Genomic DNA, 15,326 nt, shown 5'->3' with positions numbered 1-15,326 from the left:
ACTATCCTCCGTCAGTCAGCCTTGACTCGCTTGAACTACGGAGGATTCCACTCCTGTAGAGGCTAACTTTGGTCAAATTCCAATTCCTCTACAATAGTAAGAAGAGCACCGACCAGAGGCAGTAACAGTCTGCTGTAGCTCTCTTACAAGGTAAGGTACAACAGACACCTTGAGTGTTTACTGGTATTGCAATAAATGTAACCATTTAAAAATACTAGTGGTCCACTGAATCCCACCTTCCCATAAATGTGTAATCAGCTCTATAATTGTTCGGTAAGACACTACAATAAAAAATGAAATTTTCATTATTAAAATGAAGTTTTATTGTACTTACCGAACAATTATGATTATACCCACCCTCCTCCCCTTAGGTGGACGGTACGGGCAGAAAGAATTGGATTCACCTGGGCAGTTGTACCTGGTTCTCCCGCGAGTGGAGGAGATGACGTCATCACCACCAGTGTTGGCGACGCCGACGCGCTAAATTTGAATTTAGTATCCTGCCGCTCGTGGAAATCACGGCTCTATAATTGTTCGGTAAGTATACAATAAAACTTCATTTTAATAATGAAAATTTCATTTTGGATCAATTTCCGCTCTTACCCGGGAATTAATCCTTACGATTTATTGCTGTGAAAGTGAAAATAGCAAGTGCAGTATTGTTCATTTTCATATATATTTATGATAGCATATATTATTATGATCAAGGGGGGTTTTTTTTTTTTTTTTTTTTCCGCTCTTACCCGGGAATTGATCTTTCCCCCTTTAAGTTCTATGAAGTTAATCGCAAGTGCAGTATTCTGTTTCATTTTCATATTACTTTTCACTGCTGTGCGGGGGTAGGGGAAGCGAAGGTCTGACAGGATGTCGTCGGAAAGCTCTCCCGCGACTCCCTTGGTATCCGATTCTTCGTCTTCTTTCCTGCCCCCCCGCTCAGCTTCCTCATATTTTGTTTTTGGGGTCTTCCTTCCGTTCGGGGTGGGGCATGTCTCCCCCCCCGTGCGTGAGGGAACCCCTCTTACTAATCTGTCTGTGCTACCGCAGGTGCTACATCCGTGGGAGACGACCTTGGACAGGTATGGGCCACTGCGGCTGCAGGGCGTGCCTAGCATCCACGATCTGCTGCAGAGTCTAGCGAGGTCTGGGGCGGTCTCCACTACAACCTTCACGGCCGCTTATGCTGCTTCCCCCCGCTGGTCTACACTCCCCATGCTGTGTCGGTGACGCCGTCTGCCGCTTCTAGGGCCGGTCGCCGCCGTACCGAGGAGGGGTATGCCGCCGCCGCCGCCTGTGTTTTCTTCGTGTTGCCTGCCCCAGACTTCCGCTGTTCCAGCAGCTCGCCCCTGGACCGGCCGCCAGTACCAGGTTCCCGCTGGCTGCCGATGATTCTACGAGGCGATGGCTGGGCCTGCCGTACCTGTCTCTGATGTGGTTCCCGCTACTGGCTTGGCTGTCCCTTCTGTGTTTACCGCTGCCGCTGTTCCTGCCGCTCCTGAGCTGGTTGCTGTTCCTGTCGCTCCTGGTTCCTGCGCCTGTCCATGCTGGTCCTGCCCATGGTGTGTCTTCCCCAGTCCCAGGTCCTTCCGGACAGGTGCAGTCGGGCCGTGTTGCTTCGGCAATAGGCCCGACTCCGGCCTGGATGGAGGACCTGACGACTGTCCTGCGTGAGCTGACGAAGAAGAGGAAGGTGTCATCTTCGTCTTCGTCTGTTGCTGCCTCTTCCCCTTCGACTTCTAAGGCCCATAAGCCGAAGAAGAAGAAGGCTGCCTCCCCCCCCTAAGAAGTCTCCTTCGGGAACTTCTAAGGGCCCGTCCCACCTCGGTGGGACGGGGGGTCCTTCTGCTGGTCCTCCTGCTCCTTCGGGAGCGGGGCCCGTCTCCTCTTCCGTAAGGAAGAGATAGACGGGGACCAGAGGAGTATCGGTTAGCTCTGGTACTTCCTCGCCTGGTGCTAGCGGCGATGCCGCTACGCCAGGTTCCGGCTCGGTCTCTCGTTCGCGGGAGATCCCGAGTGTACGCTCTCCCTCGGGAGACCGTGCAGCCAAAGTTTCGGCGCCAGAGTTCGCTCGGCGCCAAGACCACGGCACGGAGCAGAAGGCTGGCGAGAACGCTCAGGTGACTCTCGCCAGGCCAGCGGCCGCTCTCGCAGCGACCAGCTGGTAACCGGGTTTTGGTGGTATATTCCCCCTAAGAAGACTCCTTCGGGAACTTCGAAGGGCTCTCGTCACACTCCGGTGTGACGGGGGGGTTCTTCTGCTGGGTTCCTCCTGGTTTCCCTTCGGGAACGGGGCCCGTTTCCTCCCCTTCTGAGAAGAAGAAGAAGACGGGGACCAAGGGTGTGCTGGCTACCGCTGGTACACCCTCGCCTGGTCTTGGCAGCTCTGCTGCTAAGCCAGGTACCGGCTCGGTTTCTCGTCCGCGAGAAGTTCCGAGTGTACGGTCTCCTTCGGGGTGACCGTGCAGCCAAAGTTAAGACGCCTGAGTTCGCTCAGCGTCATGACCGAGGCACGGAGCAGAAGACTGTCGAGAGCTGCTCAGGTGACTCTCACCAGGCCAGCGGCGCTTCTCGTATGCGGACCAGCCGGGTTACCTCGGGTGGTGGACGTGACGGTCTCTGACCGGCCACAGTTGAGGCTGGGAAGGGGTCCCCCAGGTCCCCTCGACCGACGGTTACCAGCCTCGGCTGGTACCAGCGGTTTGACGTGCCGCGAGGACGCTCACCGGTCCTCACCGCGAAAAGTGCTCTGCAGGTCACCTGACCGCCGCTCCCCACAGGGGACCGGGCGGATACGGTGACCAGCAGCAGCTCGTCTGACGCACGGGACCGGGGTCGACGTGCTCAGTCGAGCCGCTCGCCACAGGTGAGCGGCACGGCCAGGCCTGCAGATCAATCCCCACGCGGGTGGTGTTCGGCTGCAGCCCCCCACGTACGCTGGTCCTGCCAGCGAGCGGGGGGGGGAGCGTCAGGTCTGTCTCTCCACTACCTTCAACTTCCTCGGGCTACACCGGGAAGAGCGAGGTAGCTAGGAGTGATCGTGAGAGGTGCGCCGCTCACGATCCCTTCACGACGCCGCACGTGCCACGTATGGTCTTAGGACAAAACCAGACGTACGCGCAAGTGATTGGAGGCGACAGTCAGAGGGGGGAGGGGGGCGGGGGGGGGGTAGCGTCAGTTCTGTCTCTCCGATACCTTCAACTTCCTCGGCATACGCCAGGAAGAGTGAGGTATATAGGAGTGATTGTAGAAGATGCGCCGCTCACGATCCCGTCACGACGCCGCACGTGCCAGGTATGGTCTTAGGACCAACCAGGACGTACGCGCAAGATTGGATGAGGCAACTGTCAGGGATCTGTTTGCTGGTCCTTCTGCTGAAGGAGGAGGGTCCTGGGAGCTGCTCTTGTTGGAGGGACTGGATGGTCCTACTCCTCAAGACGCTGTAACTTCCGAGATTCAGAGTAACTTTGCCCAGGTTATTGCACTGATTCGTCAGCACAACGACCTGGGGGAAGGATCGCCTCTCCCACCAGCAGAGCCCATGTCTCTGCTCGAGTCGTTTTGGGGCCCGAGAGGGAACCCAAACCGACGGTGGGTTTGCCGCGATCGGAGCTTGCCGATCCTGTCTTGAACCAGAGTCTCTCGTCTCCGGACAAGAAGGCTCTCTCAGTTCTGGCCGGTCGATCAAGCTACTTCCACCTCCTCTACTGCGACAGCGGCGTTTCTACGTGTCTTCGGACACCGTATTTAATACTCCTTCGGTCCTCCTGAGAGGTTTCGACCTCGACGAGGACTGGAATGAGTCGGAGGACGGTATCGGCTCTCTCCTGTCAGGTGTCGATCAGCCCCACCCAGACGACGTTCACAGTGGCGGCAGACCCTTACCTACAGTGAGAGTTCGTAACCCTCCTCGGGGAAAACGTTTTCTCCTGACGATACGTTTTCCCAGACTCTGAGAGGCCATCGCCGCAAGGCGATGGCTGCTCCTACTCTTCTCCAACTGCTAGTTCCACTGGGAGGCGAGCGAGTATCCAATTCCTCCCCCATTCCCTCTCTCCTTACGGCTACGAGGGAAAGGGGAGGGTATCCTACAGAGATTTCTCTGTAGGATTCCACGTTGGCTGCGCTACCGGGGGGACCTTCGGGTCCTACCTGACGTAAGCCCCGGTCGTTGAGGAGGGATCCTGCCCCATTCTCGATTTCTACGGGAATCGAGAGGACCACCAGCCCGATATCGTTTGACGAATTCGGTGGGGGTTTCGCAGATCTGCTTAGAATTCTACGGAATTTCTAGCGCATTCAGAGTGTTAGAGTTTCTTACGATCCCCAAACTCTTAGGCGAGACCACGGTCCAAAGTGAGCGAGACGAGAATCCCCGATATGTTACACGATAATCGGGAACCTCGCCTATGCTCGAATTCCTGGAATTTCTAGCATTAGGAAGAAGACTGCTGCTGAAAGAAGACTATCTCACAGTAGGCGACCAACCTGGAATAGAGAAGAACGGACGGGAATATCCAGTTTGGCTTGAACTATCGTCTTAGTATTCTGTTCACCATTGAAGCTTTCCTTCGAGGAAGACTTCTTCACTCTCTTGATAGAGACCGAAGGTGGTCGATCTCCAATCCTTATTTGTTTTCTTGAAGGAAAGAATTTAGGATGGAGATCGTTGTTCAGAATCCTACAAATATATACTACGTATATTAACCTCGCGACATGATTCTGCTAAGCAGTTGAATGGTCCGAGGGGTAGGCGCATATCCTGGTTATTCTACGGATTGCGACTTAGACGAAAAGTATTCTAATTGAACTGCAACTCGGGTTGCCTGCAACCTCCCAGGAGTTTCCAGTTTCAATTTTATATACTTATGTGTTGTCACAACAACACCATTTAAGCTTTTATATTTACCGAACTTACAGTTCCGCATAAATATAATTGGCTCGAGCATATCTTTTTATGCCTCGTTGGAGTTTCTAAGCCGAACGCATTCCTTCGTGGAAGGATTACTTGGCAACTTCAGGATGACGAGTCAGCGACAGCTACTGCGTATTGAATTGCCCGAGGCATTTCAGTACCAGCTGCCGCTTTGAGATGGACGGTTGGTTATGTCTTTCTCACCTGCTTTGATTGAATACCAACCGTATCTCTGCCCAACAATCACGGGACTTAAGTCTCTGATTAACGGGGATTCTCGCATACATGAATGACCATCTACTGCTGTGACGCTAGTATTCATCGTCTTCGGTATTGCGAGAATTTTAAACAGAGATATCTTTTCGACTCTCATCTTTCTGTTTACCGCACGGTAACAGAATTCTGTAATAGTCTCTTGCTGCATCGTATATCGATAATGCGAATGATTTTTGCGGAATCTGAGTTTGTCCTCAAAATATCTTGTATTCGGAGGTGTGCAATTGTTCATTGTTCACCCCGGATTAGCAGATGTATTGAAAGACATCGCCTATTCCCACAACCTGCCAGCTCTACTTCCAAACGTTCAGCCCATGAGAAGCAGTTCTTTCAGGCGGCTCTCCCTGTGTTTCATTACTGAAGAACGCCCCGCTTTCATTGCACAACGGACAGCAATGAAATGGCGGTTAGCGTTTTCAGTCATTTGTAAGCACAGGTTAGAATCTTGAGATTCCTTCTCTCGATTCAGCTAGAAGACGTAGGTTACATTCATTGCCTACCTTCGTCTTCAACGTCACATAGTGTTGTTTCTAGTTAAGCTGAGATGCAACGTCTATGAGATTTTCTGCCATCAGGGACCTCGGTCTTTTGAAGGCAATTGACTTTCGCCTTTTGAGCTTATGCATTAAGAGAATCATCGCCGCGCCGTCCGGCATCGGGTGACTAACAAATATTTTTTTAATTTGTTTAGTCTCTCAGCATAACTCTTTAAAGGGCGAAGGTCACGTGACTTACCCGGATGCTTGGACAACTTGCCTCTACTGATTCCGAACCAGTCGGTCGGCAGCTGTCAGAGCGCCCGACCCGTCAGTTACGAACTATGCTGTGGACTTAGTTCGGTTGTTCCAGAGCAATCATTACTTCGTCTTAATAGCTTGTCAGTATGAGTACTGTACATAACAAAGTCGAGAAGAGGGATAGGTCATAAGACTATCCCCTTCTTTTCGTCTTAGGTAACTGCATGACTTCTCTCGAGAAGTCAAGCACAAAGGGATGGGGATTTGTGACGCGTCGATTTCGTACCGATCTTCGTAGCGAAGACTCAGAACCCTTCGGTAACTGACGATTGGTTCGAGTCCTTCACAATACCCTCCCTAATGGACTTCACCGCCTCCGATACGAAGGCTATGCTGCTTTGTCCTGTGAAGGCGCGACGGAGCTGTCTGAAGAAACTCGACACCCAGGATGAGTGTGGACGCCTCTTCATCATTCTCTCGCGTTCCGCAAGAACTTCTCCGTGGCGCAGGTAATGAAGGCAGGCGCCTGGTCCAACCGGACCGCATGCACCTCCTTCTACCTTCGGGATATTGCCCACAGTTCCTTGGATCTTTTTCCTTGGGAACCGTGGTGGTTGCTCAACACGTTGTGTAGTTAACCCAGACCCTCGCAGGCTGAAACAGCATCGAGTCCTGGTGTGACCGTAAGAATGGATGAGGAATGAGAGTGTGACTGGCTCCTCTTCCCATCTTTTTTTTCTTCCCTCTACCTCTGGGTAGAGGGACACGGTCGTCACCCTGCTGGGTAAGGACGAGATGCAGGGTGAGCTACTCAATAGAGCACCATCCTATCCCTTTCAGTAGGATAGGAGTAAATATCCACCACTTCCTCCAACAAGGGGGAGGAAGTGGATGCCAATTTGAGACAAACCCATCATTTTATGATTGTCTCTTGCAAACAGGAACAAGTTCTTGCTTGCTGGTACGAAGAGATACGCTTGCCTCTCTTAGTACTTGGCCCAGAGGTCTGACCATTGATCCTGCGGTGCACACCCCGATCAATCGGACAGAGGTTTGGATCCCTCCCTTGCTCTTACGACCAGGGAGGCACTCCAGGGTTGGACGAACACCAGTCTGTTTACCAAAAAGACTCAGATTCCTCCCACCAAGAAGTGAGTCTTCCTATTGTTAAAGGACCGAGGGTTTGTATTACGTATCGGAACAAATGACAATTTGTCGAAAATTGCATTTTTGTACATGAACTTCCCTGACAGATATATACTTAGCTATAGTCTCCGACGTTCCCGACAGAATTTCAAATCTCGCGGCACACGCGACAGGTAGGTCAGGTGTTTCTACCTTACCGCCGCTGGGTGGCGGATGTACGAACCACTCCCGTAAGCTTGTCAGATTTTTCTCTGTCGCGGGAACGATAACAACTGTTGTCGGTTCCTCTCGATAGTTTTTCGATTCTCGCTTGCCTGGAGTTAATTTGGACTTCTTTTGGTGACGTATTCGCTTTGTTTGGCTTGGCATACGCTGATTGTGGACCGGTTTGATTTTGAGTTTGATTTTCTTTAACGATGTCTGATCTAGAATCGGTAGTTAAAACTTCGGTGTTGTTTAGGGTTTGCGTGAATGAAGGATGTAAGGTGAGGTTGCCGAAAGCTTCGGTAGACCCCCACACGGTTTGCATGAAATGCAGGGGGAATGATTGTGCGTTTGCTAACCCTGTAGTGAATGTAAGGGATTGAATGAAGAAGAATATAAGGCTCTCTCTTCTTATGTTAGGAAGTTGGAACGGTGGATAGAGTGCGTAAGGCTTCCTCTAGAAGTTCTAGCAGATCTAGAATGAGTGAGTTGGATGTGGATCCTAATAGTACTAACGTAGAATTAGAACCTTCTTCCCAAGTTGCAGCCCCGGCTCCCCGCACCGAAGCCGGAGATTCGCCTTCGGAGGCGGCAGCTCTGAAAGCCAAGAATCGTTCTGTGGATCAGAAGATTCGTCAGTTGGAAGGTAAGGAGAGTGTTAGTGATCAGTGCAGTGTCCCCAGTGTTGTGGAGGGTGCGTCTGACCGGCTCCTTAGTGCCTCTAGGCCTAGACCTCTTCCAGACTCCAGTTCCAGTGGAGTAGGAAAGTCGAAAGCCGCAGGAGGGCTAGGGAGAGCCCCCACCGGTCAGGCGTCCCCTCGGCAGATCCTGAAGTACGCTCCCAGGCTGCCTCGGATCGCTACAAGAAGGAGCTCCTACGCCAATGCTTCTCCTCTTCGTCGTCTCCCTCTCGAAGAGAGGTTGGAACTCCCCGGATGCGTCGCGCCCGTTGAAGAGGGCTTGGAAGGCTCCCTGCAGTCCTTTGGCTTCTAGTCCGGAGGTTTTCCCGGAAGAATCGTCGGTGGAGGCGAAGAAACACAAGAAATCCTGTGATCGTTCTTCTTCTCGCGCTCCGCGCGGCGCCTGCTCGAGGAAGAATTAGAAGATTCTCTACGAGAGTACTCGCGGGACTTCAAGCTCAGATCACGGCGCTAGCAGACTCTCTAGCAGTTAGATCACGTAGGAAGAAGGACGTTTCTCTTCCGATCAAGAGATCTAGGCGCCGCTCTTCAGAGGATCGTTCTCCTTCATATGGGGAGGTTTCGTATGAAGGTGGGGGCTCGCGTGAGCGCCCTTCGCTCGCGGGAGCGCCTCACTCGCGTGAGCGCCCTCGCTCGCCTGGCTCTCTTTCAATTTCAAGGCGCCAAACATCGGTAGGACGCCTCTATGGAGAAAGAAGTTTTTTTCTCCAGATTGGATTCCCGCTTCCGGTAAGCGCACTGCACCTGCTCATCACGCGATTTCTTCAACTCCCTCGCGTGAGACTTCTCCTCAGCAGCCTCAAGATTAGATTAGAAGGCGCCCTTATACAAGTAGGCGTTCTTCTTCCAGATGTCACTCTCCTCGAGTATCGGATCGTGACTTCTCTCCTGACAGGCATCTAGAGTCTGGTAGGAGTCGTGTGCATGATAGACGGCCTACTGTTAGCCGCTCCCCGCAAGGTAGGCGCCAAGAGCCTACTGCACATAGCTCTCCTAGTAGGCGCTCGTCTCTTTTAAGGCGTCATACTCCTGATTATTCTCCTAAGGGCAGACAACAAGAGTCTTTCAAGCGCCCTTCTCCGTGTAGGCGCTCTCCCGCTTCTAGGCGCACTTCTCCTGACCGTTTGTCCTCTTGGTAGGCACCAGGAATCCCGGAAACGCCCTTCTCCAAGTAGGCGCTCGTTAGTTTTGAAGCGCCCTTCTCCTGAATGTTACCCTCTTGTTAGACGTCAAGAGTCTCGCAAGCAGCCTTCTCCTAGTAGGCGCATTTCATTTGCCTTCCAGTCGAACTTCCGTTGATCGTACGCAACTGGACAGGTATGGAGAGCCGCGCAAGCGCTCTGCTCTCGATAGGCGCTCTTCTCCTGGCAGCCGCTCGCCCCAGGATAGGTGCATAGAGTATAGTAGGCGCTCGCCTCCTCGTAAGCGCCCTGCGGATGTTTCCGAGAATTCTCGGAGTAGGAGCCCTACCTCTCCTTCGGCTGAGATTCCGTATACCTCGAAGAGGGAGTCTCATCGTATACTTCCCAGATCTTCTCATCGTTCTCCAGTGGATGTGAACTCTTCTAAGAGAGGGCGTTTCTCCAACCTCTCGCTCAACTCCTGCTAGGATCCCTTCGTCACCTAAGGATCTTCCGCGCTCGCCTCGACAAGACGTCCTAGAAGGTTCGGATGAGGAACCGAACACTTCTGTGCTGTCTCTTCTTTACAAAGAAGCTTACAGAGCTACTTTTACAAGTTTTTGGGGATTCCCTTACACCTACGGCTCCTCCTTCTCCTCACTCACTTTTTTCAACGGCGAAGACAGCGAAGAGTTCTTCTTGTGTGAGGATGAAGCCAACTCTTTCTATGAAGAAGGCACTGAGGAGTTTTGGTTCCTGGATGGCTTCCAAAGAAGAAGCGGGGAAAACGATGTTCGCTTTTCCTCCTTCGAAGTTATCAGGACGCGCTGGTTTCTGGTACGAAACAGGAGAGCCCTTAGGATTGGGTCTACCGTCTTCGGCTGATTCGGATTTTTCGGCACTGGTAGATTCGACAAGGAGAACTGCCCTTAACTCTGCTAAGACGACTTGGGCAATGAACGAATTGGATCATTTGCTCAAAGGTATGTTTAGAGTGCTAGAAGTATTTAACTTCCTTGATTGGTCGTTGGGAGTCCTAGCCAAGAAAATTGAAGTGCCAGAGTCAATTTCACCAGATGATCTTATGTGTGTTTTGTCTTGTATGGACAAGTCAGTAAGAGACGGAGCGAGTGAAATCGCCTCCCTTTATGGGGCCGGCATCGTGAAGAAGAGGTCGGTTTACTGTTCCTTCTTAACGAAGTCGGTCTCCCATGCTCAGAGGTCTTCTTTGCTGTTTGCTCCTCTGTCTACTCAGTTGTTCCCGAAACATCGAGTGCAGGACATTTCGAGGTCACTTTCGGCCAAAGCCACCCAGGACCTTTTGGCACAGTCGGCAAGAAAAACCTCGCCCTTCCTTCCCTACCAAGGCTAAGAAGGAAAAGGCAAGTGTTCGAGAACCCTTTCGAGGGGCATCTTCATCAAGAAACCATCTACGTTTAGAGGTCGTAGACCTTCAAGAAGGGGTAAGACTTTCGCCAAGTCTGTTAAAGCCCCCAAATAACTTGCAAGTCCTTCAAACAACGGTGGGCGCCAGACTCTTAGAGTTTGCAGAAGTCTGGGCCCAAAAAGGGGCGGATCCTTGGACCCTTTCTATTTTGAGGAGAGGTTACCTCATCCCTTTCGTCGAAAGACCTCCCTTGACGACCATCCCAAGGGAACTGACGGCCAGGTACAGAGACCCCATCATGAATCAAGCTCTCCATCTAGCAGTAGATCAGATGCTGGAGAAGGGGGCTATCGAACTAGTGACAGACCATCATTCATCGGGCTTCTACAACCGCCTTTTCCTAGTTCCGAAGTCCTCAGGGGGATGGAGACCGGTGTTGGATGTAAGCGCCCTGAACTTCTTCGTAGAAAAGAAGAAGTTCACGATGGAAACGCCTTCATCAGTGCTGGCAGCGCTTCGTCCAGGGGACTGGATGGTTTCCTTGGATTTTCAGGACGCTTACTTCCACGTACCGATCCATCCTTCCTCGAGGAAGTTTCTCGGATTCATGATGGGGGGGAAAATTTTTCAGTTCAGGGCTCTGTGTTTCGGCCTCTCGACGGCCCCTCAAGTGTTCACGGGATTTTGAGGAATGTGGCTCAATGGCTTCATTTGAAAGGGGTGAGGATATCCATGTACCTCGACGATTGGCTAATAAGGGGCCAATTCAGAAGATCGTTGTTTGAAGGACTTACAAGTAACTTTAGAATTGACGAAGGCTTTGGGACTTCTCGTCAATTTGAAGAAGTCATCACTAATTCCCGAGCAAGAGTGTGTGTATCTCGGGATACAGTTGAACTCTCTGAGTTTTCGGGCTTTTCCCTCGCAGGAAAGGATAGCCCGAGGATTCGAGAGTAACAACCTTCTTAGGGAAAGAAGTATGCACAGTGAGGGAGTGGATGAGTCTGCTGGGGACACTCTCCTCTCTGGAGCAATTCGTTTCCCTAGGAAGGTTGCACCTGAGACCGCTCCAATTCTTTCTTCATCGGAATTGGAGTCGTCGTTCTCAGGATTTGACGTTCTCCTGTCGTTATCCCAGGACATCAAGAAACATCTCTTATGGTGGACAGATCCCAACCTCTTTGCGAAGGACTGTCTCTTCAATCACAGACCCCCAACCTGGTGTGTTCTCCGACGCGTCTTCGGACATGGGGTGGGGTGCAACTCTGGGAACCAACGAAGTGTCAGGTACCTGGGTGGGGGACCAGGTAGCCTGGCACATCAACAGAAAGGAGTTGATGGCTGTGTGGTTGGCTCTGAAGGCTTTCGAGCCCAAAGTCAGAAGATCGGTAGTGCAGGTCAACGCGGACAACACTACAGCTCTGGCATACATCAGGAAACAGGGGGGGGACGCATTCCTTCTCCATGTACGAGACAGCAAGAGACCTTCTTCTGTGGGCAGAAGAAGAAAGAGGAATCAAGCTTCTCACCAGGTCGTGCAGGGAGAAAGGAATGTAAGAGCAGATCTCCTCAGCAGGAAAGATCAGGTCCTTCCCACAGAGTGGACCCTTCATCTGGATGTATGCCAGAGCCTGTGGAAGTTATGGGGCAGGCCACACATAGACCTCTTTGCCACGTCAAAGAACAAGAGGCTGGATCCTTACTGCTCTCCGATATCGGATCCAGAGGCAGTAGCAATAGATGCTCTTCTTCTAGACTGGAACGGACTCGACGTCTACGTTTCCCCCCTTCAAGATCCTGGGGCTAACTATCAAGAAGTTCGTAGAGTCCGATTCAACGAGAATGACCTTAATCGCTCCCTTTTGGCCGGCCCAAGAATGGTTCACAGAGGTACTGGAATGGTTGGTGGACCTTCCAAGATCGCTCCCGCTAAGGAGCGATCTACTCAGACAACCCCACTTCGACAGGTACCACAAAAATCTCCTCGCTCTCAGTCTGACTGGTTTCAGACTGTCCAAAGTTTGGTCAGAGCGAAAGGCTTTTCAGCAGCAGCTGCTAAAGCAATCGCAAGAGCGAGGAGACCTTCCACCTTGCGTGTATACCAGTCAAAGTGGGAGTCTCAGACGTTGGTGCAAGAGGAAGAACATTTCCTCTTCCAGTACCTCTGTGACCCAAATTGCGGATTTCCTTATTTTCCTCAAAGAAGAATGTCATCTGGTTGTGTCAACTATTAAGGGATACCGCAGTATGTTGGCGGCGGTATTTCGGCATAGAGGCTTAAATATATCCGATGATAAGGACCTGCATGATCTTATTAGATCATTTGAAACCATTAAGCGTCCTCATGTAGTACCGAACTGGAATCTAGACGTAGTCCTACAATTCCTTGGATCGTCTAGATTCGAACCTCCTGGCTTAGCCTCTTTCAAGGACTTGACGAAGAAGGCTATCTTCCTTTTGGCCCTAGCTACAGCTAAAAGAGTGAGTGAGCTCCAAGCTATTGAGGGCAATGTAGGGTTTAAGGAAGATTCTATGGTATGTTCGTTTCTTCCAAGTTTCCTTGCAAAGAATGAAAACCCATCACGCCCTTGGCCCAGGAGCTTTGAAGTTCGTAGTTTATCTTTTCTAGTAGGGGAAGAGCCTGAAAGAACTCTTTGCCCTATGAGAATTATGAAGTATTTCCTAAGAGGAAGGAACAACTTAAGGCTAATCAAGATGTACTTTGGTGCTCCGTAAAGGACCCCACTCGACCCATGTCGAAGAATGCTCTTTCCTTTTTTCTGAGAAGCCTTATTACAGAGGCACATGTTGCCTGTAAGGAAGATCAGTTTAGACTACTGAAAGTGAAAAGCTCACGAGGTGAGAGCCATCGCAACTTCGCTTGCATTCAGAAAAAATATGTCTGTGCGGAACTTGATGGAGGCGACTTTTTGGAGATGCCAATCGGTTTTCGCAAACCACTACCTACGTGATGTAAAAATCACATATGATAAATGCTTCGCCTTGGGTCCTTTCGTATCGGCGGATTCGGTGCTGGGGCAGGGAGCTGAAACTTATCCTGTGTAAATTTTTTATATGTTACCCTATATTTTATATTGTTGTTTTTTGGTTGTCTGAAAGAGGTTGCAGGAGGCACCTCTTTTTGTCGTAATATTAACCCTTTGTATTTTGGTTAGGTGGTCTGGTGGGTTTTGGCTCCTTGCAGAGGTAGTGGTAAGGATCTGTTAGGTAAGCGGACAAGGTCCCTCTAACAGCATCCGACTTGGATTCTACCACAATAGGGGATCACATATCCAGTGGTAGATCCGAGAGTCTTTCAGCATCAGGTCACGTCCTAGCTGTAGCTCTCCAGGCAATGCAGACTCAGAGATAGTATCTATGAAGTCTTCATCCTGAAAAGGTGAGAACCAAGGTTTTTATATCCTACAACATTAGTTGTTTCCCGTCTTACCTGTATTATTGAGCTGTCTCTTACCCTCCACCAAGGGTGCCAATCAGCTAAGTATATATCTGTCAGGGAAGTTCATGTACAAAAATGATATTGTTAAACTACAATAAAGTTTTGTACATACTTACCTGGCAGATATATACGATTAATGGCCCACCCAGCCTCCCCTCAGGAGACAGGTGGAAGAGAAAAATCTGACAAGCTTACGGGAGTGGTTCGTACATCCGCCACCCAGCGGCGGGTAAGGTAGACCACCTGACCTACCTGTCGCGTGTGCCGCGAGATTTGAAATTCTGTCGGGAACGTCGGAGACTATAGCTAAGTATATATCTGCCAGGTAAGTATGTACAAAACTTTATTGTAGTTTAACAATATCATTTTTCCTAACTATACAAACCTGAGGTCCTTTACATATAGTCCCACCTCATGCCACCCCTCACTCTGCAACTTTTTGCATGGGCCTAAAGCAAAAGTGATTCTTCACCTCTCGGGCGCGCGGGCGCGCGCACGATCGGACAAGCAGTTAACTACCGTTCTCCCCTTGTTCGAAGCTTACGACCGTCCCAGCTGCCGCTAGTTACCTTCCTATTGTTAAAGGACCTCAGGTTTGTATAGTTAGGAAAAATGCAATTTTCGACAAATTGTCATTTTTAAATGTACCTTACCTCTCCATTGCATGGATTTTATTTCCGTGCCAGCAGTAGTAAGAGCTATATAATGGAGAGGTAGATATTTGAAAGTAAATCTTTAGCATATTTATATTAATTCTTTTCCATGGCTGTTCATTTAAGTAGTGTAGATATTTGATTTATCCTTTTCTTGCGAATTACAGGTGCTTATTTATGATTTACCTGATTTACAGGTGGTTACGGTGGCAGAGGCAACTATGGATATGCCGGACAGAACCAGGGCGCTCCGCCAGATGGAAGCTACGGCTATCCTGGAATGCCTGGCCCACAGATATTTCAGGTTGCTATCCTTCACGATATTTGTATTATTTTATAATAAAAATCCACAATTACTTAGTAAACTGTATTGCTATGTAAAAGTATTTTAACGTAAACTATTTTTTTCAATGAGCTCATCACAGTCTGCTCTTTATTGATGGAAATAGGTTATTTTGTATATAAGACTTGCCCAGTAATTATATAGCTATATACTTTCACATATGGCATCCTAATTCAAATTTCGCTGGTAGCGCTTCAATTGCTCAGTGTAGGTACAGTGTTCCCCCCGTATTCGCGGGGGATGCGTACCAGGCCCCCCCGTGAATAGTTAGAATCCGCGAATGTTTGGAACCCCTATAAAAGCGCTAAAAACCGCCTATTTCGTTAGTTAAAACTTAAGAAAAACCACTAGAAATTTACATACTTGGTTTTTTTAATAGTTTTATCACA

General features: G+C 50.2%; 1 protein-coding gene across 5 annotated transcripts in view; it reads left to right on the top strand.

The window, feature by feature from the left end:
- The window catches only part of LOC135199392 (protein YIF1B-B-like), a 143,323-nt gene that overhangs the window by 86,843 nt on the left and 41,154 nt on the right, over positions 1-15,326 (top strand). For all 5 annotated transcript variants that reach the window (XM_064227380.1, XM_064227383.1, XM_064227384.1 and 2 more), the window contains one exon: positions 14,792-14,898. In XM_064227380.1, the coding sequence (XP_064083450.1) occupies positions 14,792-14,898 (107 nt within the window). The remainder of the gene's footprint in view (positions 1-14,791; positions 14,899-15,326) is intronic.

This window comes from Macrobrachium nipponense, chromosome 25 (assembly GCF_015104395.2).
Source record: "Macrobrachium nipponense isolate FS-2020 chromosome 25, ASM1510439v2, whole genome shotgun sequence".
In the NCBI taxonomy this organism is placed as follows: Eukaryota; Metazoa; Arthropoda; class Malacostraca; order Decapoda; family Palaemonidae; genus Macrobrachium; species Macrobrachium nipponense.
The sequence above is the reverse complement of the archived record's forward strand: the minus strand, read 5'-3'. Positions and strand labels throughout refer to the sequence as shown.